Source organism: Penicillium cinerascens (genome assembly GCF_028974065.1).
Source record: "Penicillium cinerascens strain IBT 15544 chromosome Unknown scaffold_4_segment0_segment1, whole genome shotgun sequence".
Taxonomy (NCBI): Eukaryota; Fungi; Ascomycota; class Eurotiomycetes; order Eurotiales; family Aspergillaceae; genus Penicillium; species Penicillium cinerascens.
This window is the reverse complement of record NW_026695298.1, coordinates 1,201,122-1,225,594: the sequence shown is the minus strand read 5'-3', so window position 1 is coordinate 1,225,594 and position 24,473 is coordinate 1,201,122. Positions and strand designations below refer to the sequence as shown.

The 24,473-nt window shown below is 52.6% G+C and overlaps 8 protein-coding genes across 8 annotated transcripts; 4 read left to right on the top strand and 4 right to left on the bottom strand.

The window, feature by feature from the left end:
- Nucleotides 1-6,460: 6,460 nt before the first annotated feature.
- Nucleotides 6,461-9,143, top strand: medA (transcriptional regulator medA; the record flags this gene model as incomplete). The annotated part of the gene is made up of 5 exons (XM_058456613.1): nt 6,461-6,516; nt 6,716-6,764; nt 6,915-7,080; nt 7,135-8,636; nt 8,694-9,143. The coding sequence occupies 5 exons, from the start codon at nt 6,461-6,463 to the stop codon at nt 9,141-9,143; spliced, it is 2,223 nt and encodes a 740-aa protein (XP_058303512.1).
- A 1,212-nt stretch (nt 9,144-10,355) lies between these two features.
- On the top strand, nt 10,356-12,608 carry trpB (tryptophan synthase TRP5; the record flags this gene model as incomplete). Its single annotated transcript, XM_058456612.1, has 2 exons — nt 10,356-10,491; nt 10,573-12,608. 2 exons carry the CDS (start codon nt 10,356-10,358, stop codon nt 12,606-12,608), a joined length of 2,172 nt encoding a protein of 723 aa, XP_058303511.1.
- Nucleotides 12,609-13,378: 770 nt separating this feature from the next.
- Nucleotides 13,379-15,478, bottom strand: N7498_009555 (H(+)-transporting V1 sector ATPase subunit B). Its single transcript, XM_058456611.1, has 8 exons — nt 15,308-15,478; nt 15,152-15,236; nt 15,044-15,063; nt 14,938-14,973; nt 14,721-14,882; nt 14,076-14,667; nt 13,801-14,019; nt 13,379-13,742 (listed from the first exon to the last, which is right to left on the bottom strand). Exons 1-8 carry the CDS (start codon nt 15,404-15,406, stop codon nt 13,426-13,428), a joined length of 1,530 nt encoding a protein of 509 aa, XP_058303510.1. The 5' UTR covers nt 15,407-15,478; the 3' UTR covers nt 13,379-13,425.
- A 596-nt stretch (nt 15,479-16,074) lies between these two features.
- On the bottom strand, nt 16,075-18,223 carry N7498_009554 (universal stress protein family domain protein; the record flags this gene model as incomplete). The annotated part of the gene is made up of 4 exons (XM_058456610.1): nt 16,075-16,246; nt 16,302-16,363; nt 16,419-17,164; nt 17,224-18,223. The coding sequence occupies 4 exons, from the start codon at nt 18,221-18,223 to the stop codon at nt 16,075-16,077; spliced, it is 1,980 nt and encodes a 659-aa protein (XP_058303509.1).
- Nucleotides 18,224-18,949: 726 nt separating this feature from the next.
- N7498_009553 (DnaJ domain protein) lies at nt 18,950-19,905 on the bottom strand (the record flags this gene model as incomplete). Its single annotated transcript, XM_058456609.1, has 2 exons — nt 18,950-19,701; nt 19,758-19,905. 2 exons carry the CDS (start codon nt 19,903-19,905, stop codon nt 18,950-18,952), a joined length of 900 nt encoding a protein of 299 aa, XP_058303508.1.
- Nucleotides 19,906-20,233: 328 nt separating this feature from the next.
- On the top strand, nt 20,234-20,911 carry N7498_009552 (putative DRAP deaminase; the record flags this gene model as incomplete). The annotated part of the gene is made up of 1 exon (XM_058456608.1): nt 20,234-20,911. The coding sequence occupies one exon, from the start codon at nt 20,234-20,236 to the stop codon at nt 20,909-20,911; it is 678 nt and encodes a 225-aa protein (XP_058303507.1).
- Nucleotides 20,912-21,194: 283 nt separating this feature from the next.
- On the top strand, nt 21,195-22,268 carry N7498_009551 (OB-fold domain-containing protein; the record flags this gene model as incomplete). Its single annotated transcript, XM_058456607.1, has 2 exons — nt 21,195-21,327; nt 21,523-22,268. The coding sequence occupies 2 exons, from the start codon at nt 21,195-21,197 to the stop codon at nt 22,266-22,268; spliced, it is 879 nt and encodes a 292-aa protein (XP_058303506.1).
- Nucleotides 22,269-22,476: 208 nt separating this feature from the next.
- On the bottom strand, nt 22,477-24,408 carry N7498_009550 (uncharacterized protein; the record flags this gene model as incomplete). Its single annotated transcript, XM_058456606.1, has 3 exons — nt 22,477-23,471; nt 23,524-23,626; nt 23,686-24,408. The coding sequence occupies 3 exons, from the start codon at nt 24,406-24,408 to the stop codon at nt 22,477-22,479; spliced, it is 1,821 nt and encodes a 606-aa protein (XP_058303505.1).
- Between the last annotated feature and the right edge of the window lie 65 nt (nt 24,409-24,473).

Genomic DNA, 24,473 nt, shown 5'->3' with positions numbered 1-24,473 from the left:
GCATAAATATATCGTGGGTTGCAATGGATCGTCGTGTTGCAGCTACTTCCGTAGCGCGTGTTACATTTCACCGCAAATCTCTTCAATTGACATTCTGCAACGAGAATCGTTACTGCCTGGGTGTTCACGATGTTGGTTGATTTCCAGGCTGTGTTTTTCGGAGTCAGAGAAATAGTGCAAGCCACGAAGGCTACAACGTCGAAAAATAGATCCTGAACCCGAGATCTGTCTCACAAAGCCGAGCCATCTGCCACCGGTGTGAGACCATCACGATGCTGAACCCGAACAAGGAAGGTCGATATCATTGCGGCGACTCCGCTCAAGAAGAAATTTTAACTTTTTTGGTAACCCACCTTCAAGATGTTAGTTGGGCGTCGGTCAGGCTTGGCATCACTATAGAAGCTAGAAATAGGATCTACAGAGGGGGGGGGGGGGGGGCACCAAGGTTGTGGGTGGTTCCTCTCTAGCACCGTCAGCCGCTAGCAACGCCCCGAGGATGATGTACAGTGCCCGCCATTCCTACTGTGGATGGGATCATCAAGCTTGAACCGGGAAGCGCTCCGTTCAATGGTCAGAGAATCCCCAATTCTCCAGGTGTTGGTGGTGAAACCCTTCCTATGAAGTTTCTGCTGCTGAAACACGCTCTGCGTGGACAGGATCGGCTGGGCACACGATGTGGAAAGCGGCCGTGAAATCGATTCTGGGAATGCGGGATGTCTTTGCTGTAGATTGGGGTTGAAGCTTGAGCTCCCGAGATGGAGTCTTTTCAAGCTCGTCCGTGCTGTCTTTATCTCTTGCGAGCATTGACCGAGTCTGCTAAGTTTTCCGGCGTAGAGGTGCACGTTTCTGACGCGAAGGTGCTACACACCTCCCTCTATGTCAGAAAAAATCTTTATCTACTTAGGTGCAGGTTGACCGCTCTTCCGATGGTCGATCTTAGTGCACTAAATCTACATGCCAATAAATGGATGCCTGGAGACGGCAGGGGTGTCTAGCGACCGAAAGGAGACCGGGAGCTGGCCGAGATGGAGGAGTCGCTGGGCATTGCAGCCGTTGGCCTCCTTCTCCTTTTCCGCAGTAGGGGCTCAACCGAAGACACTAGACAGTAAATGGAAGGACCTTCCAAAAACGGACGCGATAGAGTGTCAGCACGACGTACTCTGTCGGCGACCTTGGAATAACAGACGAAGAGTCGGTGGAAGGTTGGAGCTAACTGTATGGTGCCAGGCCAAGCGGAGAATCTGGCATCCTGAGTGGTCAATTGGGACCTCGCTCCGGGGCACCAGTACCCCAGAAAGAACGCCATCGAAGCAAATTAGATCATTTTAGCAAACTGATGTAACTGCCCCCCTTTTTCATGCTTGAAGACCTCCGTTGATTTGAAACTCATAGTTTCCGTCGAGGCTCGGAGACGAACCTGTAGAGTACGGACCAGGAACTGGCGGCGTCAGGCCACAGGGGTGTGGCTGAGCATCCAGTACCGTAGCCTCAAGGAGCTCCGGGCCCACCGTACACCGGATGGTGTGCATTTGTCCATCCCCCCAAAGTCCCATGTGGGCGTCCAGCAAGATATTCCACCCGAACACGGGAGCGTCGCGAACCACGGAATCGTAGGCGTTTGACCCGGGAAGAGAGCAGCAAGGGCTCTGAATCGAGGACCGTTCGCGGTTTCAGGTTCATCGAAGTCCACTTTGATTGACATGCAAGGTTCCCCCGTGCCCTGGCGTTCCCCTTGAATCGTCATAGACTTTGAATGTTGCGCGTCCCAGCCATCGTGGAGGGCGCAAATCTAATTTAACGGTAGAACAATAGTGTCAAATGATCAATGTCGATGGTGGGGATCCTCGCAGAAATTGCAAATTGGAAATCCAAAAGTAGGCAGGAGCCGATACAAACCGACGCACTATCAATCCGGAGAACTATCCAAGAAGGTTGGTGCTCCGAAACGCACGACGGCTCCGCTTTTTTTGCCCGGTAAATTCATAGCATGGGGCAAATCGGGTTATTTCTTGCATGCTTGGCACTGCTATCTGAGAGAAGGAGATTTCTGAACAGCGTCGAAAACAAAGTATATTCCGCGGAAGCGAAGGGGGTATGTGGGTATGGCGTCGAGGATTGACTGCCGCAGCGCTGGCAAACGTGCGCGGTTTGTGTCCCAGCGGGGCGTTAAACACAACCCTTGGAAGGGATAATTAAGATCTGATACGAACTGATCAAGTTCATTTCCTCCTTACTGAGTTTGTTTGATCGCATTGAAATAAGATTAGAAAGCAGGGTGGAATGCAATAATTAATTGAAAGCCGTTGACGGGAGGCTGGAGAACTATCCGCGTTGGACTTAATTGGCGACCACGACTCGAAGCTTCGTGATGCGACAGAGTGCGCTGATCATTGACCCATCCACCGTCGCTTTAACCCCCACTCCAGTGGTGACTCCTGGTTCAGTCGCCGATTGACCTCTCTCCACCCCGAACCGTTTCTACTAACTGCTATTTCAAGTATAGTGCGGTCCACCGCGGATGTCTTCCTCGTGGCGAAATCGTGGAGTTGGGTGCCACGGGAGGAATGTTTTTTTTCTTTTTTTCTTTTTTGGGCGCCGTGAAGTTCTTATCCGTTATCCGTTCCCAGCTTCTTTCTATTCCCTTCTGTGGGTATCTGTTTTGATTTTCAAGTGGTGGCTGGAAATTCAACTACTCGATCGGGATTAGGTCCTGGACCCGAACCGTTAAACCACAGTCGCAAAAGTTTCTTTTCGGTTCTACGCGAGGGTAAAGGCTCCATGAGGCTTCCGAAAGATCTACGATCGGGATCCTTACCTTCCATGACCTCATTGGAGTGTCCAAAGTTATAGTACCTTTGCACACACTTATCCCCAAACGTGGAGTCTGCCCTAGTTTAGGAAGATTAGCACCAACCCCGTGCCTTCTACTATACTCTCGGGGTAATTCCACCCCGAGTTATTTCCAGTGCTACTATTTCCAGTGCCACTGCACAAAGTTTATGTACAAAGCGACCGCCACGATCGACACGGTCGTGTGCGTGAGCCGTTCGGATGGCAATTATCTAGAGAACAGATGAAGGTCGGGCAAGACTGGTGAGATACAGCACGTTCTGGAAATAGAATCGGGAAATCTCAGAAGGTGACAGTGCAGTGTGACGCTGATGGTGAATGATACGGTCCCTTCGACAGGGATTCCAAGCACGGAGGAAGGCGGGATACTTTGACCGTGCAGGTTTAGCGTGGACCGGGGCCATACTAGATACAGCGTAGTGCTTTGCCAGCCACCCAATGAGAGTGGTGAGCCCTTGCATTGTCAGGCCACCAAGTCACCTGAAATGCAAGGTGTACTATGTTTAGCTCCTCGTTTTACGGACGCTGCACCTTTGTGTCAAGTACTGTATGGCCCTGAACGGTGACGGGTTGAGGGTTTACGGGTTACGAGATAGAAGGGCGGGATTGGGAGAGTCAGATGACAACACTTCAAACTCTCTTTTCTTAATCGGGCGGTATCCAAGAGTCTACTGAGGGAGATGTGTAGCGAAAGTATGATCGTGGTATGCTTCGAGTAGTCACCTCGTGTGCGCCAACGGCCCTCGAGGAGATGACTTAAGTCGTGCGCGTGAGGTATCAGCCTGACTTTATGCATGATGTTATGATGACACACTAGAAGACAAAAAAAGGCCGTGAGGAATTCGTTCACTACTCAGGGTCGGCCGAGCCGGCGATGGCGAGGGGCACCAATTATTGTGCTCAGAGAGATCCGCGGTGGAGTCGCGTATCACCGGAGAAAGCATTAGCAAAACGCAGGACCCTGCCCCGCTAGAAGGGGGGTTCAAGTGCTGGTCGGTTAGCTGAGGGCGGGTTGGGTGGTCGGGGCTTGGCGTCCACCTGTTCGGCACGGGTAACCCAAGGGTCGTTGGGACCCAGCAAGGGGAGCAGAACTCTGGTAAGATCGGATTGTTGGATAGTCATGATGAGGAGACGGCCTGACGTCTCCCCACTAAGTTAGGGCGGGAACTAACCATGCTAATTATACCAGAAGGCGTTGCGGGAGCCTCGCTATGATTGGAAGGGAAAGGGATGAGGAGAAAGCCGGAAAGTCTGGGATTCTAACCGTGATTGGATAGAGCTCAAGGTCTGACATGGCTCTGTAGCGTTACAACCTCCTTGGGTGGTTGGGTTTGGGCTGGGGAACCCCCAGTTGCAGAGGCTGTGCACTTTGTGTTTCCCCCCCCCCCCATGAAGTCACAACATTAGAAAAAATGCCGAACCGTGATCGGGCTGAATCTGCCGTGTCCTTGGTTGTTACCTCTAATTCTTGCTGCAGCTCTGCCTCGGTAATTTTTTTTCTTTTTCCTCTTCATGCCGTTCAAACCTTGTGGGATCCACTTTTCCACCCAGATTGGTGTTGATTCCGAATTTCTCACATCAACACGGTCTTGGTATTACTCAGGTGTACCCCCACTCAGAATTTTAAACGAAGTTTCCAAGGAACTTGACAGATTTACATGTAGGAAAGAAGAGGTCCGACCAGCAGATCCTCTGGATCTACCGGTCGGAAAGTTCGGAAAGCCACCACGGGCGCTTCTTAGTGGCTTCCGGCTCGCTGGACTCCCGCCTATATACACCCACCTATAGGTACCCGGGTTGGTCCTTGGGTGTCCATTACTCGTCCACGCTAGGAACCTTTGATTATCGAGGTTAGGGCCGTTGGGTACTTTGCAGCATCGGCAGGGAGTGAATGACTGGGAGGCCAGTGGGATGACCCCCCGAAACTGGACCGTGTCACTGCTCTATTTGCCCCGGTGTAGCGTAGAATGATATAGCCAAAGTTAAAAATACCTTACCTGAGTGCCATGATGATGATGCCAAGTTTCCGAGTTGCCCCAGTTCATTCGACATCGGATGCTCTGTGCATCCCCCGCCACGATTTCCCACTAGTCCCCTAGTCTGACTGCTTGGGGCTAAGAGTGGGCAAACCCAGAAAACAAATAAATTAAATTAAATTTTTTCCTTTTTTGATTTTACCATTTTTGATTTTTCTGGGTCCAAACGGGAAAAAGCGAAGGAAAATACTCCACAGCTCGTGGCCATGTACAGTTTAGGCCCAAGTTGCACTCTGACCTGCGACTGCTAATAATAATCACACATCGTATATGACCCTCGTTGCTTTTAACCCTTCTCCGTCCTTGCTTCCATCTTGATCCTTTCACCTCCTCCCTCTATCTTTCGTCCCCCCACCCAGTCTTCTCTATGATACCTTGAAAGGTCCACATTCGCTCACCCACGTTCGCTCTTACGCTCGCTTTTTGCTGCTACGAGAACCACGTTCGCTACGTTTATTGCTTGGATCCCCATTCGTTCAGGAAACAGAAATCCAAGCGAAGAAATTACAAGTAAAACAAAAAACGGTTATATCCCGCAATTTTTTATTAATATTTAATTACCGCACCTTGCGCTCAGTGACCTGGGCGCCACCCTTGATCTTCGGCCAACACGACCATCGACCGGAGGAAATTTGAGTGGAGAAGATACTCCAGGGCGCTGCAGGGCTCGGAGATTGACAAAGATCATCGCTGTTTGGTTGGCGTTTGCATATCTCGACCTTGACCCTCGTTGCCCGTAGAAGTCCGTTTGTCCCGACCCGGACGCCGAAAAGGATAACGAATACTTTTGATCGCGATCGTCCCATTTATCGAAATCGTCTCCCGCGTTCAGTTCAGAAGCAAGATTTATTGGAAAGGCGTGTCTCGGCTGAAAGCACGGTTCGACCGATCTCTATTGGAAAGGTTTCTGTTGCCAGAAACCTATTTGCACCTATTGCCGGCCAATATCATAAGGTTAGAGAAAACAGAGCTGTCCCCACTCACCCCCTTTGCCCACGGTCTCACTTGTCCCCTCGTGCCTTGCATTATTTCCTCTTTCGGGTCAGATGTCGCATCTCCTTGCAGGCGGAAGTCGTGCTCTCAGGATCTACGGCCGGGAGATGACGAGCGTCGATGGCGTCTCTCGAAACCGCCGGACCGCTTCCCCGTCGCATCAAATTGTCAATAATCACCCGGGAAGGAGCTGTTTGTTGTTGACATTCGACCTTCTCCTTAGGTGCTCAGCTCGTTGCGAATCTTGCATATTAGGCCACATCTGGCAGATCTGTGTCAGTCTGTCTCTTTTCTGATTCACACCGTGAGCTTCCCTTTCCTCCTTCGCTTTCTATGCACCGGTCCGGTCTCTCCCTTCGCTTCGTCCAGCTCTAGAGTGGTTCTTGTTCTCATTCTTGGAAGTAGTTCGCCCACTCTGTGTTGGTGCCCAATCCACTTGAAGTTTTCCCGAGACCTCACACGGGAATATCAAAAGAAGGAAAGCAAAACCTCGCCAGTCCGCGTGCAATTCCACTATCTCGCCACAAATAGCGGTGACCGCACGTTCGGTATTCTTCCTTCAGACTCCCGGCGCCGGCTTTATGAACCTTTGGGCTTTGCTTGATCTGAATCTCCAGCTGCAGCCATCCTTCGCTTAGTCTCAGGGCTTCGTGTTCCGGTCCCAACCTTTCAATCGCTGGATGGTGATTCGAGGCCTGTTGTTACCGACCTTTTTCTGAGACGGACAGCTTCATCTCGTTCTGTCTCGGCTCCCCTTTCTTGCCTGTCCACGTTCTGTCGTTGCGAGAATAAATTCTCAGTCATTCGCTTCTTCTGGCATTTCTGTCTCGTTGCAGTCGCTGCAACACCTTCAAGCTGGCTTACTCGAAGACACACGGTGTTTTGGTGAGATCAAACCCTTCTGTTTCTCCTCTGGATGCCCGCATGTTTTGCCTCCAATCCCGGCTGAATCTGTTGAACCTTCTGCCTTCCTGACTTTCATTTTGCCTCTTGCACTGGAGGACCTCGTTCGCTGACTCTTTCCCCTATCTCCAGTTCGACCCGGACTTCCAAACACCTCTCATCCTCGGCGAGTCGTTGGATTTCTCGGATTCTGAAGAGTCACAATTCGTCGGTGCTTTTTCAGACGGCCCGTGGGCCAAGTCTGAGCCCATCCTGTCTATGTCTAGCTTCCAGAAGCCCGCCGCCGGCACCATACTCGGTTTGTTGCCCTCATGGTGTGGTTTTGTGTCCCCTCATACTAAGACTTGCCCAGACTACGCCTCCACGCGGTCTTTGCATGATGCTGGCCCTTACTCGACCTATGGTCAATCCCCATACGCGAACACTCCTCTTGTGCCATCGCCCATGGCCGACCAGGCTAGTCAGGTTTCGGACTGTGTTCCTTACCTTCCCAACAACGAGTATGCCAGCTCGTACGAAGATGCACAGTCCCCGATGATGGTTGCGCGCACTCGTCAACTGCCAGAGATTGTATCATATAGCCCCCAGCGTGGTCGTGAGGGCACACGGGTTGTTGTGCAGGTTCAGTCTCCGTTTGACCTGCACAGCTCTACCTACGGTGTCTTGTATTTGGTCTTCGGCTCGAAGAAGTCCGAGTGCCTGCCGCACTTCCTTGGATTCCAGGATAATGCCTTCCAATATGCCATCTCGGCAGATGCACCGGCCTTTTTATCCACTGGCTCCGCCTCGTGCGCCGTCCCCATCCAGGTCGTCATGGAGACCCAAAGTGACTGTGCCCCAACTACATTGCAAGTGGGTGTCTACACATACGAGCCTGTCTCTCAGCCCTCACCCTTGGGAATTTCGCGGAAGAGGAAGTTATCTTCCTATTCGGACAACCCTGCTCCCGCCCCGGCCAAACGGGCCACTGGCCCAGTGATCAAGGGCGAGCCTCAAGAAAACTACTCCTACCGGGATCACCGTGCCCCATCCTACTCCCCATACCTGCAGAGCCTTCCCAACTTGACTGAATACATGACACCCTTCCACGCTGCCTCCTCTCCTCGCACTGGAACTATCCAATACTCTACTGTCTCGGCTACTCCTCAACCTGCCATTCGTGCCCCGTCCCCTCTGACCCCAGTATGGAGTCCAACCATGCTGTCCGTCTCTCACGATGGTCGCCAGGGACTGACCGTGGCGCACGGAATGCCCCAGCACAGAAGACCCTCTCCTAATCGGGCTGGCAACGCCCCGACTTTGATTCGCACCTCGACTCTGCAGCAGGGAAGCAGCCTGGGGTCTCACCAGTCCTTCAACCCTTATGCTGCAATCTACCCGACCAAGGCTATCTTGAAGCTCAATGGGGATTTGGACACTATGACTGAGAGCTGGACAAAGCAGGAACGAGATTCGCAGCGTCGCCTGGTGCAGTTCACCCGTAACCAGGTTGGAAGCACCATCCACGCTGATTTCAAGCCCGTTGCTCCAGAGGACCGACCACAAAACAGCATCTGTATCAGCTGCATTTCCTGGGAAGGTAAAGATGACTGCTACGTCACCAGCGTGGACACCATCTACCTACTCGAGGCTCTTGTTGGCGTTCGTTTCACTGTTGAGGAGAAGAACCGCATTCGTCGCAACTTGGAGGGGTTCCGTCCCCTGACTGTCTCGAAGGCCAAGGCAGACAGCGAGGAGTTCTTCAAGGTTATTATGGGCTTCCCTGCTCCCAAGCCTCGCAACATCGAGAAGGATGTCAAGGTCTTCCCATGGAAGATTCTCAGCCATGCTCTTAAGAAGATCATTGGGAAATACGTGAGTCAGCTTTCTCCTTCATTTGTTGAGCTATCAACTAACCATCCCGTTTTATAGTCTGCGAGCTACTCCTCTACCGCGGGTGCACTGCCGACGACTGTCACAAACTACGCCAGCCATGGCACCGGCTCCGACTCGGGCACTGAGACTCACGCTCCATCTCCCCAGTCGGTATCCGATACTGGCGCAGCTCACAATTACACTACTGGAATGGCGGCCCCGATCTACTCGACGCAACCGGATCAGTGTGCCTCATTGACGGCAGCTCCCGATCTTCGGTCGGTGATGCCCGCAGTCAGCCAGCCATACACCTCCATCGGAACCTACTCATACCCAGCCATCTGCCAACCACACAATGTCCATGGATTGGTAGCCCCGAGCCATCGGACTGGATGGGACATGCACACTCTTGGTGCCCAGGCACCTGCTACTGGTGTCGCAGCTGCTGGGTGCTATTCCTACATGGACCCCGCGTATCCTCTGCACGAGGCATCTAACGGCCCTTAATATCCCCAACACGCCGTTGAATCCTTTTTTGATATTGAATTTTTCTATTTTTATATTTCCCCTCTGCTCCGTTGACACACGATTTTCTTTCACATCACTCCTTATCACGCCCAGTTGACGTCTTCCCTTAGACGCTACTTGTTTATGATTTTACGTCCCTCCTTACACACTTGATGCCTGAATGCCCCTACCCACCTTTTTGCATTTTACTACGGTTTGACACCTGTTGTTTGCATTTTTCAGACGGTGTCTTGTTCATTCCTTTCTGGGTTACCTTACTGCCGGGCATTTTAGGCTTCCTCTCCTTACTTACACACATCTGGGCTACTGTACGAGTATTTGGCATAGCATGGGCGCTGCAGTCATTCCTTTTGCATTCGCAGGACGGTTTTGGATAGATTTGGGTTTTTGCTTTTGGGATTGGGAAATTCGGGTCAGCTATGGTTGCTCCCGGCGCATCGGGGATGAGGCTCTTGTGAACGGCTTTTGCTTTTTACCAGAGCTATACTCTCCGTTTGGATATTATTTGGAGTTTTCATCTCTGTTTATTGTTTTTGAGCTGAGGGCTGTTCTTGATTACTGCATTGTTTCGGCGTTTGGGAAGATAGGCAATATCTCCGCCTCTTAGTGTCTAGTTATCTTATTTGATCTCTTTTTCAACCAATCTAATTTCGGTCTACCATGAACTGCAGCTGAAAATTCTCACTTTAGAGACAATATTTGAGTAGCACGATCCCTAACATCCCGAGTTAGAATATGGAGGATGGGCGTGCCCCATTCTATACCGCAAAAAAGGGCAATACTGCTTCAATGACCAAATACGCTGCACACTATTTAATGTATTTTCGAGCGACCTTCAGTGTATCAATCAGCAACAGAGCACAGTGCTTCTCCAATGAAGCCCAAAGAATCTATCAACAAAGTAGGTCTCGACGGATCACGTGCGGACACGGTGCTGATTCATCTCTATCTTATCGCCTCGCACGTGATCAGCGGGGCGAAATCGGCGAAACAGGAAATTCCTATGGATTGAGTCATTTCGAAGAGACACTTCATATCTCTGCATATCTTTCTACATAGGCTTGCTCTGAGTCACAAGGGCTTTGGTCTCCTAGAATCTTTTACTTATTATCGACTTCGGTCACAATTGGCCTTCTTTTTTTATCTATTTTCCGACCTTTCTTTTGCCCCGCCCTGTCCTCCCCCCCCACAATGGACGCGATCAAGCAGACCTTTGCCAAGTGCAAGGAGCAAAAGCGGGCGGCCCTGGTGGCCTACATTACCGCCGGATACCCGACTGTGGAGGAAGCCGTTGACATCCTTCTTGGCCTAGAGAATGGCGGTGCTGGTATGTGCTCTTTTTGCTATCTCTGGAGTGGCAAGGTAGCCGAATGAACTTGTTGACTGACGGCCCAATTCGCAAATGCAGATATCATCGAGCTTGGAATTCCCTTCACCGACCCTATTGCCGACGGTCCTACTATCCAAAAAGCCAACACCAAGGCTCTCGAGAATGGCGTTACTGTCACAACGGTGCTGCAGCTTGTGCGCACTGCCCGAAGCCGCGGTCTGAAGACCCCGCTGCTTCTGATGGGCTACTACAACCCCGTGCTGCGTTACGGAGAGGAGCGAATGCTTAAGGACTGCAAGGAGGCTGGTGTCAACGGCTTCATCATGGTCGATCTGCCCCCGGAGGAAGCCGTCCGCTTCCGCGACCTTTGCTCCAGCACTGGCCTGTCCTATGTTCCCCTCATTGCTCCCGCCACATCCGATTCTCGTATGAAGCTCCTCTGCAAGATTGCTGACTCCTTCATTTACGTCGTTTCTCGCATGGGTGTCACCGGTGCCACCGGCTCGCTTAGCGCCAACCTGCCCGAGCTTTTGAAGCGTGTCCATGAATACTCCGGCAACGTCCCGGCCGCCCTGGGATTCGGTGTTAGCACCCGCGAGCACTTTTTGACTGTCCAGGACCAGGCCGAGGGTGTCGTCATTGGTAGTCAGATCATCACTCAGGTCGGCAAGGCCCCTGCTGGCCAGGCGGCTAAGTACGCTGAGGAGTATCTCTCCAGCGTCACTGGCCGTAAGCTCGAGCGTGACGCTCAGGGTAGTCTCACCCATGAGATTAATGTTCTGGAGGCTATCGAGAAGGCTCAGGCCCCTGTCGAGGCGCACCCCACTAAGGTTATCACCGATGCTGACACCCCCGCTGGCCCTGGTCTCGGCGACCAGCTTGAGGCTCTGAATGTGACCAAGGATCCATCTGCCCAGCCTTCCCGCTTCGGCGAGTTCGGTGGTCAGTATGTCCCCGAGTCCCTAATGGACTGCTTGGCCGAGCTTGAGCGTGGATTCGCCGATGCTTGCAAGGACCCCAAGTTTTGGGAAGAGTTCCGTTCCTACTACCCTTACATGGGCCGCCCCAGCAGCCTTCATCTTGCCCAGCGTTTGACTGACCACGTCGGTGGTGCCAACATCTGGTTGAAGCGTGAGGATCTCAACCACACCGGCAGCCACAAGATCAACAATGCCCTCGGTCAGATCCTGATTGCCCGTCGATTGGGCAAGACTCAAATCATTGCTGAGACCGGTGCTGGCCAGCACGGTGTTGCGACTGCCACTGTCTGCGCCAAGTTTGGCATGAAGTGCACTGTCTACATGGGCGCTGAGGATGTGCGTCGCCAGGCCCTCAACGTGTTCCGCATGAAGCTTCTCGGTGCCTCGGTTGTTGCTGTCGACGCTGGTAGTCGCACTCTGCGTGATGCCGTCAACGAGGCTCTTCGTGCTTGGGTTGTCGAGCTCGACACTACCCACTACATCATTGGTTCGGCTATCGGCCCTCACCCCTTCCCTACCATTGTGCGCACCTTCCAGTCCGTCATTGGTGACGAGACCAAGGTACAGATGCAGGAGCTCCTCGGCAAGCTTCCCGACGCCGTCGTTGCCTGTGTTGGTGGTGGCAGCAACGCTGTCGGTATGTTCTACCCTTTCTCTAAGGACCTTAGCGTCAAGCTTGTCGGTGTTGAGGCCGGTGGTGACGGCATTGACACTGCCCGCCATTCTGCTACCCTCTCTGGTGGTTCCAAGGGTGTTCTCCACGGTGTTCGCACCTACGTTCTGCAGAACGAGCACGGTCAGATATCCGAGACCCACTCCATCTCCGCCGGTCTTGACTACCCCGGTGTCGGTCCCGAGCTGAGTGCTTGGAAGGATGCTGACCGCGCCACCTTCATTGCTGCCGACGACGCTCAGGCCATGAGCGGCTTCCGCGCCCTCGCCCAGCACGAGGGTATCATTCCCGCGCTGGAATCGTCCCACGCCGTTTATGGCGCCATGCAGCTGGCCAGGACCATGGGGAAGGGGCAGGACATCGTGCTGAACCTCAGCGGTCGTGGTGACAAGGACGTCCAGAGCGTCGCCGACGAGCTGCCTCGGCTGGGTCCGAAGATCGGCTGGGATCTGCGGTTCTAAAAGCTTTCACCTTCCTCTCATGATTCGGCGTATATTACCCCCTCACATATTCGAAGGGCTTTTTACAAGACCATTACCCTTCCTATCTGTTTTCCGCTGGCGATTGAAGTCGGCTTAGAGTTTTCTGTTTTTGGAACATGGTATCGATATACGGGGCTATCACAAAAGGCGTTTTCCCCTTTCTCCTTTTTTTTTCCTTCTTTCTCAACCAAGATCCCGCTATATTTCTATGTTGGACTCTATAGAATACCAGAATCAATTTCTCTTTACATTTTCGACTCTTCTTTCCAAGGGGTTCACTGCCCTTGATGATACGCATCGTAATCAACTCGGCTGCTTTCTGGTCCTCCTTGTCGTAGGGTTGGAGCCGCTGCACGCCTTCAGTTCCGCTTGGTGCCAATTCATTGTTCAGCAGCTGTAGACCAAAGAAAGAGCTTTTTTAGGATGATCAAAAAGTTATGAGGATCCTCGTGCGCTGGACAATGTTAAGCTGGTGCTGGGTAAGTTGACGGATTGGACTAAAGCGTATATTGTGCGAAGATCATGCAGTTTGTATCTAGATATTCATGGGGAGCCCTCTATATGAAACTAACTTACAGTCTACGAGAGCCGCCATCCTCTATGTGGATTCCAAAGTTTTGTATTGTGGACCAGAACAGACGCAAGAGAGAGAAAAAAACTTAGCAGCAGATACAACCGCACAAAGAGTATATGCAATGGGACAGAGGGCATGCATGGATCGGCCTTGGCCACCCACGCGCTTCTTTCATCCACCCTCGGCGCGAAACTAAAAACCCGAGACTTCAACACATCCAGATCACGCATCGATAAGGTTGGACTTCTGCTGAGCAGAGCTCTGCTGCTGCTCACCCGAATTATCCCGGGTGTCCTTGCTGGCGATCTTGCGGGCGGAGCGGGCGTAGAACTCGTCCAGGACACGCTTGGGGATACGGTTGAGCAGCTCCTTGGGGTAGATGCGGAGCAGGTTCCAGGAGATGTCGAGGGACTCGAAAATGCTACGGGACTCGTAGGGGGACTGGCTGATGAAGGTGCGCTCGAACTTCTCGAGGAACTCGAGGGAGAGCTTGTCTTCGGAGGAAAGGGCTTCCTCACCGACGACAGCCTTCATGGCGGCTATATTGGGGGACTTCGTCAGAGGAGAAACGGGTTGATGCTGAGGAGGGTAACTCACCGGCATCACGACCGATAGCGTATTTGGCGTACAGCTGGTTGGACACATCCGAGTGGTCCTTACGGGTGCGGCCCTCGCCGATAGCGGACTTCATCAGACGGGACAGCGATGGCAGCACGTTAATAGGAGGGTAGACACCCTTGTTGGCAAGTTGGCGGTCAATGAAGATCTGACCCTCAGTAATGTAACCAGTCAAGTCGGGAATAGGGTGAGTGATATCTAGAGAGGATAAGTCAGTCGCAAACACAAGGACTCTCGGATTGAAGATTTCCTACCATCGTTAGGCATGGTCAGAATGGGGATCTGAGTGATGGAGCCGTTACGGCCCTCGACACGGCCCGCACGCTCGTAGATGGTGGACAAATCCGTGTACATATAACCGGGGTAACCTCGACGACCGGGGACTTCTTCACGGGCGGCGGAAACTTCACGCAGGGCATCACAGTATGCCGAAAGGTCAGTCATAATCACTAGGACATGCTTCTCCAGCTGGTAGGCATAGTATTCGGCTGTGGTCAAGGCCAGACGAGGAGTAATGATACGCTCAATAGTGGGGTCGTTGGCTAAGTTCAGGAACAAAGTGACACGCTCCATGCTGCCGTTCTCCTCGAAATCACGAGTGAAGAATCGACTAGTTTCCATGTTTACACCCATGGCAGCGAAAACGATCGAGAAGTTCTCCTCGTGGCCGTCGTGGACGTCCTTGGTGGGCTTGTTGACCAGACTGGCTTGACGACAGATCTGAGCAGCAATTTCATTGTGGGGAAGACCGGCAGCGGAGAAGATAGGAATCTTCTGTCCACGGGCAATGGAGTTCATAGTATCAATGGCGGAGATACCGGTAGAGATCATCTCCTCGGGGTAGACCTAGGTATTCCGTCAGTTCCCAGAACTCCACATGTAAGATCGGCGGCGCATACTCGCGAGTAGGGGTTGATAGGCTGGCCGTTAATGTCCAGGTAATCTTCCGCCATAACCTTAGGACCCTTGTCAATAGCACGTCCAGAACCGTCGAAGACACGGCCCAGCATGTCCTCGGACACACCGAGCTTCAAGCTGTGGCCGCTGAACTCGACTTTGGTCTAACTTCAAAATCAGCGAACTGCAATCATATAGATCTATTGCAGAGCAGTATACCTTCTTCACATCGATACCCGAAGTGCCTTCGAATACCTAGTTAAATATCCATGTTAACACCTATCGCATTAAGGGGATTCGGAGAGGCATCGGCGTCGGCTCGTACCTGCACAACGGCTCGGCTTCCTAAAGCACAGATAACAGACGTTAGCTATATATTCGGAGGACTACTCGTATCAAGTACACGAGCAGCACAGCGGGCAGTAGAGCTTACCTCTGGCCTCCAGCACTTGACCGGAACGCTCCGTGCCATCGGGCAGCGTCAAGGACACAATTTCGTTGTAACGGGGAAACTTGACCTGTTCCACAGCAAGCCCTATCAGTAAATGGTGTCTTCCCCAGTGTCGATCTGTCTCCGGGGCGGTCTCACATTGTCGAGGACGACCAGCGGTCCGTTAATACCTCCGATGGTGTTGTAGCGGATGCGGGGCTTGATGTTGGTCATCCGGGGGTCGACAAACTCAGCCATGGCGGGCGAATCGGGTCCTCCACGGGCGCAGCGCAAGACAGAGAGGGTCGGATGGGAGGAGAGCAAGGTGGGATGAGCCGGGGGTTGGCCAAGCTGCCTTGACGCTGGAGCTCGGGCGGTGACGTGGCACGTGATGGCTTCCGACTTGGCCTATGGAGTCCAGGCTTTGCGCTCGTCTTTCTTCTATATGGTGGGATAATTGATAACTTCTTACGATTTGCAATTCCTAGATGTTATAGTGTGTGTATCACATTTACCAAGGGTCAGCGGCCACATTCCCAATACCCCATGTTCTAGTTGTTGGGAACTACATTATGGAAAAGTGGGGACATCCACGAGTCTCAGATAATGATAATGATATTCCGAGAATATCTGGTAAAGGCAAGAAAAGGAAAACGTAAGGAGCTCGATGTGCATGACCCTCTGGATATTCCGCCTTATGACTAGCAGATAGCCAGAAACATGACAAGGAGCCGAAAGAAGAACTGATTTAACAATAGTCTACCAGCGGTGGAGAAAGGGTATCAAGAGGTTGAGAGGTAATGAGTCTAAGAATATCATGAATCCGTTCATGTCCGTATCGCCGGAGAAAGATAACAGCCCCGCCATGCTTCGCGAAAATGCAGTTGCAATAGAATTGGAAGCGCAAGAAAGTACGTGAACCACCCTCAGTCCACTTTAGCGTCGATGAGACTCTTGGGGGTTGGTAGGTTGTTGGAGAGGCGAATTTTCGAAGCCTGAGATCCCTTCGACGGGTGACGCTTGAGCTTGCGGCGCGCGACCATCACGGGAACAGAAGAATTGGAGAGCAGATAGTTGGAGAAAGAACCAAGAAGGACACTGCCATATGTTAGCTGGAAAATTTTGATTTTTGTGTAGGAAGCTCTCAACTCACCCCTTCAGAGCGCTCTGACCGCGAGCACCAACCACCACCATAGTGGGCTCAAGCTCATCAATCTGAAACAAGGTAAGCGATAAATATCTTGAGATGAAACAACGCGATAGAACTCACTGCTTCGGTAACCATGAGCTTGGGACTCTTGCAGTGAATCACCTCGACAGCAATGCGAACCTGCAGAAGGGTCTTGCGCAGCAGGTGGATGCAAGTCTTCGAGATGGACTCCGCAGCTTTGACCCGCTCCGCCTCTGCCACAGGATAGGCCCGAGAGTCGGCAGAGCTTGACTTGCTGCCAGTTCCTGGTCCCAGTCGGCCCAAGATAGTGCGAGATGCAGCATTGTAGCCCTGGCTGGCTTCCTTTGTCTGAGTGCCCACAACGGCATCGGCGTCTTTCATGGCTTTGGCTCCTTCGCCAACCTGTACGGAGGAGGAATTGGCATCCTCGTGCATTGCGTAAATGGCGTACAATGTGTCTCCATTTCGAAGAACTGCACCGATGGTCCATTCAAGAGCGTACACGGATTCATCACTCAGGTCGAGTGCAACCAAATACTTGCGCTGACGACGGCGCCCACCGTCAGCTTCTTCCTGCATGCTTGCAAAGTTCTCGCGGACGATCGTGCGGATGGATCGGTTAGGAACACGGCTATCGATGGTGGACATGAAGATGCTGAGCTGCTGCGCACGATGGACATCCTCCTTCTCGGCTTCATCCTCCGATCCATACGGAGTGCCGGCGGCAGACTGCGAATGCGGAGTTGGGATGTCAAAGCTGGTCTGAGGGTGAATGACGGACTTCAAGGCCGACTTTCGGGGCTTCTTGTCGTTATCCTGGAAGCTGACGTTCTTGGTAGGTTTTTCTATTATCCAAGTTAATACACATTATTCCTTAAGTCAGGGGTCCAGCATAGACACGTACTCTCATCTGTTGGTGGAGTCTTGTTCTCCTTTGGTTTGATGAAGTCGCTAGGGGTGATGGAGCTGATATCGGTGTCCTTCTTCTTTCGGCCCCGCCACTGACCTAGTCCGACATTATCATCCTCGCTGAATGACTTGTCAGTGTCCTCGTCGCTACTTTCAATGATGTTCTTGTCGCGATCAAACACGTCCTTGGCCAGACGCACACCAGCTTCCTCGTAGTCAGTGGGCTTCACGTAGTCCGGAAAACGACTAGAGGACTTGGGTAGAACCTCGTCGGATTGGTTGTGGACATCCTCCATTTTGAGTCCCTTTCCCTTCTCGGTGTTGCTGAGGGTTGGTTTCGGACCAGATTGTGAAGAGCGACTGGAAGGGGAAATTGAACGACCAGGCTGCGACGAAGGTGAGGTCCTGGAATCCAATGATGACCCCCGTCGAGCCGAGCTTCCATTCGACTCCCTTCCGCGTGAAAAACTCCTGGGAAACAGTCTCGATTCCAAGCCCGACATCATCGCAACCATACCGCGCTTCCCTTGAAATTTGTCTCGCGACTGCCTCTTCGACCCCGGCAGCTCCGATGTTACGTCTGATTTTGCAAGGTCATCTTTCTCCAGAACAGCCTCCGTCGACACTAGATGGTGCTTCTCACGATCAAATTGGTCCGATGATCTCCGCGGGATGTCGTCGGCATCGGACTTGGGTCTTTCCGGGGAGCTCGGAGCGGACGCCATGACGGAGGAGCTTATACGCAGGGGCGAAGACACCAAGGGCTCGACTGGACTGCGACTCCCACGTCTCAGAGACAAGGAAACCCCACCAAGACCAGTGCCCGCACTCCTTGTAGACTGAGGGGTGCTCAGCAGGTTTTGTACAGCGCGACTGAGGCTCGAAGGTTTCTGGCCCTTATTTGGCGCAGATGAATTGGATTGAGGTCGACGTGTTTCGTGCTCTTCACTTGTTTCAGAGGATCTGGGAGAGATGCGACCAGCGTGGTACGACATCGCGTGCGGTTCCGCCTCCGGCGGACTTGACCTGCTGTGGGGAACTCGGGCACCCGCTCAGCCAACGAGGAGACCCAGGAATGTGGAGCGGATCGCCCACCTTATAGCAACTATGCACTCCGCATCCAAGCAGTGTGCCCCGTGTCCCTGCGCCCGATCAGCAAGGATGATTCCAGAATAATAACGTTATGGACTTATGGAATGCTCGGTGGTGCTGCGCACCGCGCAAATAGCTGGGGAATGACTCGCAGTTCGATCCGAAGCTCTTCTTAGTTCGAACAATTGAATTGAAAAGGGAGAAATAATGGACGTGTTGAAAGGAAGCCCGAGAGAAGGTGCCGGCCCAAGGTGAGGCTTCCCTTTCCAGCCCGTGGGTCGACGTGGCTGCAAAATGCTTCCTTCTAGATCAGACATTGCGGAGCATCTATAGCTCGTGCACAGTACGCACCAACCTTGCACGTTACATAGTCCCCCGTTTTGTTACATATTGAGAAAAGTATCAAGGAATTTTAACATAAACGGGTATTTAGAAGCCGAATCTAGCCCATGGCTGGATGCCAAGCAATGAGATGAGTAAACAAGAGAAATAGGAATATCAACCAGCCCAGATGCAATCACGAACAGAACTCCCAGCTCCAGACCCACAAAAAGAAAGCGCCCAATGAATATTATGCGGGCCATTTGTACAAGAACACTTCCCGTAGAGCCACCATTTGACAGCTCCAATTATGCCTTGGACCCCTTCTTCGATTTTGGCTTCGTGTCCTTGGACTTCTTGCGCGCACCAACAGCAGCAAACGCCTCCTCAGGAGGCTCATCAGCCGCACCGCGCTTCTTGCTCTTGCCACCGTACTTCTCTTCCAGCTGTGACAGGAAGCCCTGACCACGGTCCTGCTGTCTCTTGGTGATCATAGCAAGCAGATCATCCTCACCAGCCGCAGGGCCACTGGCCTTTGAAGATGCAGCAGCTTTCTTCTTCTTGTCGGCCTCGATCTTCTTGGCGTGTCTCTCGGCCTGCTTGGCCTCCTTCTGTGCACGCTTGACCCGGGCCTGTCGCTGTACCTCGGTCTCCTGGGAATACTTCGGGAAGTCCTCAACCTCTTTGTCGGCAATGGCTTTATTGATAATCGCCCGGAAGCGCACATCGTCATCCAGGACATTGGAGAGCATCACGGTATCGTAGATGAAATCCATGCAGCCTTCGAACTTCTCATAAGCCTCCAGCAGGTCCTGTTTCTCCTCGTCGGAGCCCTGGTACTTCTTCTGGAAATCGGAGATGGCGCGCGTGTCCAGCATGGCGGACAGCTGCTCGCGGTAGAAGTCCATCCAGTCGAAACCTTCATCATCAAGCGACTCCTCGGTGCGTCCGGTACGATCGTAGGTCTTCCGGCGGCGTTCATCGGACAGAACGGCGTATGCGAGAGCGATTCGCTGGAATTTGGCGTTGGCTTCTTCCCGGGCGTCCTCGCTGACCTTGTCTGTGACATTTTTTTTTAGCTTGGGACGAATCAGGGATGTATATTTGGGGCCATACCTGGGTGGTTCTTCAAGGCACTCTTCTTGTATGCTGTTTTGATAGTTTCGGCTGTTGCATCCGACTGGACGCCCAGAATACTATAGAGATCTTCCTCTACTGAGGGAGGTTGCTCAGGGATGTCGTTGGTCTTTGCTCCCTTTGCCATTGTGAATGATATTGGAGCAATATACCCGGGTGAAATGAAGGTATTGGCGATATGTGAAAACCAAGTGTCGAAGCTTGCAAAACAGCTGGCGCGGGCCGAGCAACGCGAAAACCGACGCGCTGGGCGCTGCGTCATTGTTCTGCTGCTGCTCCCCGCTTTCAACTCTCCTTGCATTCACCTTCCACTATCGACAGCTTTATTCAAACCCAGCTGGAGCGAATTTATTCTCGTTCCAACTCGAATTACAAAGAACAATTCATCTACGCATTATACAAAATAATTCTTGTTTTTTCCCCACCACCACGAACGAGCTATAGCTACGCCCACCATGGCGAACACTTCCCTTCACAACGCCTACATCCAGAAATGCATCTCCCTCGCAGAGCAATCCCCTCCTCGACCGACCAATTTTCGCGTCGGCGCACTCCTTCTCTCCCGTAAGGATGGAGACTCCACTGGAACCGACGACCGGATCCTTTCAACCGGATACACAATGGAGCTGGCAGGGAACACACACGCCGAGCAATGCTGCTTCTCCAACTACGCCTCCGTACACAGAGTTCGCGATGACGAAGTATCCACCGTGTTGCCCGTCGAGGCAGGCCGGAAGCTCATCATGTACGTGACAATGGAGCCGTGCGGGAAGCGACTATCGGGGAACACGCCGTGCGTGGAGCGCATCACGAAGACGCGGGAAGGTGGCCGGGCGGGCATCCACAAGGTCTATTTCGGGGTGAAGGAGCCTGGCACTTTTGTCGGGGAGTCTGAGGGGTGTAAAATGTTGACCGCGGCGGGGATTGAGTGGGAACATGTGCCTGGTTTCGAGCGGGAGATTTTGTCGGTTGCATTTGCGGGTCATGAGAATTCGGAGGATGAGGTTAAGGCTGCGCTGGGTGAGAAGGGGACTAATGTTGATGATATTAGTGCGGAGGAGAGGCCGAGACAGGAGCAGGCTCCGAGGAATCCGAAGAAGAGGATGATGGAAGGCGAGACGATGATCTATTAGCTGAGTGCTGTTGAATGAATCAAAAGCGTCGGGTCAGTGGCTTTTCTGGAGTAAGTAATATTGACGTCTGTTCTGGAGTGTACAAGCTCGATCGACATGATCCGAGAACGTATCTCCAGATTGAGGACTGTGTAAGGTAAAGAGTGAAGCACCGAGGCGAATCACGAAAGGCGCGTCCTATGGCACCACGTGACCCGTGCTTCATCCGGTTTCAACGCATCAGCGTTGCTCTTCCCGTCATCACAAATTTGGAGAACACACCCACCGACGAAAAAATGATCCAATGGAGGCAGAAGACAATGCGGAATCCGTTTTCTACCCCGCGTTCTGCTTCAAGGCGTCGCCAACCCACTTCGCCTGGGTGAAGATGGCCGCCTCGGATGTGCATCGACTGAAGAGACCGGACGGCTTTGGAGGTGGGTTATGTTCACTTTGCCTGCTTCCGATCTAGTCTGCTTCTTTGTTTGAGTAGCATGTGGGACAAAGCCCTGCATTTCGATCCTTGGCGAGGCTGAAAAACGGCCGGCGTGTCAACATTGATTACGACTTGATATTGAAGCGCTTTCTCTTGCCTTGCGTGCTCTAAATAAAAGTATTAACACCAGCGTCAGGCCAGAAAATATTTTTCTATAAGAACCACCCAATCCGCTTCGTCAGCGTCGCGGGCATCATCGTGGCCAGGAACGAAATCACTCGCCGCACGATTCTCACGTTGGACGATAGCAGCGGCTCTACGCTGGAAATTGCCATTCTGCATGCCGATCCCAATGCACCGGCGCGAGCAGAAATAGCTCAACCAACCATGGGCGCAGCCGAAACAGATGCGGCAGCTCTCGATACCTCGGAAAGGTCACTAGGTATCCAGTCCAATCAGACCATCCATCTTTCAGCTACAGATCGGACCACCTTGGACATATCAAGCCTGGTCTCTGGTGCCACTGTGAAAATCAAAGGCACGTTATCGATGTATCGACAAACGATGCAATTGCAACTCGAACGCTTCGTCCTGGTCCCCGACACGAATACCGAAATGCAGTTCATGGACGAGCGGGTGCAGTTCCTCGTTGATGTGCTTTCCGTGCCTTGGGTTCTACTCGATGAAGAGATCGAGCACTTGCGACAAGAGGCGGAGGAGGGAGACATGAAGGCTGTTGAAGAGAGGAGACGTGCTGCGAGGAGGATGAAGAGGCGGGCTGAGCGGGAGGAGAGGGATCAGCGACATATTCAGAAACGGTATGAGAGAGAGGAGAAGAAGCGGGCGAAGGAGGCGTCGGTGTGTAAGCAGGATGGAACGAGAGTCATGCAGGATATTCGGCGGAAGAGGGAGTATTCAGAGACGGGACTCCAACAAGATTAAAGTCTAGTACGTATCTATATAATGAATGATACTGGTTGAAATCAGACAAACAACTTTTGGTGTGCAAGGTTAGAAACAATATGTATTTGAAACGATCGGACATGAGACATCGTCATTCGTCAAACCAGGAGGTATCTTCATGCCATACGGAACGCCGAGCTAGGTAAACACAATACTCCAGAGAGCAAACGCCAAACATACAAGATTATCAGTGATAATACTTGGAGCCACCACCTTGTCCACCCAACATACCGCGGTAGTACTCGTCCTCGGGGGCCCGGCTACCCCGGTGTGGTTTTTGGTCTCTGTACCTCCGACTATCCTCCTCGGGTAACATAGAAGTCGGGGACTCCATATACAAATCTTGTGCAGACACCCCGTTGTATCTGGGGACACGTTCACGATCCAACAGATCACCTTCCGAGTGCCTGTATTCGTGGCCCATGCCCCGTGACGAGCTGCGCGAGCTCCTGGAAAACCGACGAGCAGGAGCAGGGCCAGATCCAGAGCGGCCATATAGTGATTCTCGGTCGAGGTTGTCCGACGGTCTTGGGATATCGGGTGGTCGGCTCGTGGAGAAAGACCCTGTATGGCTGCGAGTGTGGCTCGGTTCTTTCTTGTGGCCCGGCCCATCGTACTTCTTGCCACCACCAGGTTGAGCACTATATGGCTTTCTTTCGCGCTCAATGGGAGCTGGAGGGATTGGTTCGTCCTCATCGTCGATCACGGCTGATGTTGATGAGGCGGATGGCGGTGGTCGTCCTCGCTCGTATGACCGGGACCGTTCAGTAGACGATGCAGCGGAGGCGGGCGACATCCTCGAGCGTGTCGCCTGGGAACGCTCCTCTTCGGTGATACGTGGGAGGTCGACGCCGCAGTGTTTCATGATGTGCTCCTCAACTTCCTCTCTCAACCTGATATCCGCAACTTCGGGGAAGAGTCGGCGTGGAATTTCCTTGGGAAACCGTTCTTTCTTATCGTCCGGATTGCTGATTGGCATATTCAGCACTGCCTTTTGTAACCGCTCATATTCACGGTCCGGATTCGCTTGGATCATTAAAGTGACCCATATCTCGAATCCTTTGGGAGTCAAGCCCGGAATATCCGGTCGCTCTTTGAGATCTTCCGTTTGAACGAGGTGATGCTGCGCTTTTACATCACGGAAGAGTCTGGAGATCGAGGACGTGCGGTCATCGAAAATATCTACATGATGTCAGGAAGATCGTCGTTTATAGTGTGTGCAGTGTCCACCAACCTTGCCATGGATAAGGATCCCAGGACACGCTTGTATCCGCATAGAACTTCTGCAGCTTGTCTGGGACAATGACAAGAGTGTTGCTGGGCGGGTAATCCTCAATCTGGACAATATATTAGCCACATGGACGCAGGAAAGTCATGCCTTTGGAGCTAAGTTTACCAAGTGCATTGCAATTCCGCGCAAAAACTGACCAAGCCTCTCAGTCGGCTTTCCATCCTCGAACAGCTTCCCCCAAATCCTCTCCAGTGTAGTCATTTCCATAGCCGTCGCATCTCGTGATGGGGGCTTGGGGCGGGTGACATCCGCTTTGTGACTACCATGACTGGAAATCGAATCATGTCTGCGAGAAAAGGTATCTGGAGTCTGCTTAGGGTTTGGTCGAGAGTCACCCGAGGGGATTGGATATGTCGAGGGATCATAGCTGTTCGACATGGGATTTGGCGTAGGTACTGATCCACTTCTTTGCGCAGTTGGTGGGGATTCGGAGTGTGGTCGGGATGGGTACTCCGTCGCTGAATATGGGGGCTGCTGCGACTGCGATCGTGGAGGGGGAACAGAAGCCGGGGCGGATCCTTGGATGCTATCCAGACCGGACGCTTTCAGCTGCTGGATAACAGTCGCTGTGATCTGCGACAGAACATCGGGAGATAGGTAGGACGGTGTAGAGACATTATTGTGGACCGCGGAGCTGACGGCGTCGTTAAGATTCTCCGTGCTTTGCGCATACGGGGACTGGGTATATGGCTCCATGTTCGGGGCCGGCGATGCGGTCGGCATCTGAGGCTGTGGCATATTGGTACGATCGGACTCAAAATGCGACGGGTAGGGAGGTGCGGCCGAATAGCCGTGAGAGTCACTGGGTTCGGTGTTCACGTTGCCCATCGGATAAGGATTGGGGCTTTGATGATACCCGCCGTAAGCCATGGTTGGGCCGAGAGACGAGCTGC

Bases quoted from the DNA above. Each gene is read 5' to 3' on its own strand.
- N7498_009555 (XM_058456611.1), bottom strand. From the start codon at position 15,406: ATGGCTGAGTTTGTCGACCCCCGGATGACCAACATCAAGCCCCGCATC. The intron at 15,237-15,307 runs GTGAGACCGCCC...GCTGTGGAACAG, and splicing joins CGCTGGTCGTCCTCGACAAT to GTCAAGTTTCCCCGTTACAA. The intron at 14,974-15,043 runs GTACGAGCCGAC...ATATTTAACTAG, and splicing joins GAAGCCGAGCCGTTGTGCAG to GTATTCGAAGGCACTTCGGG.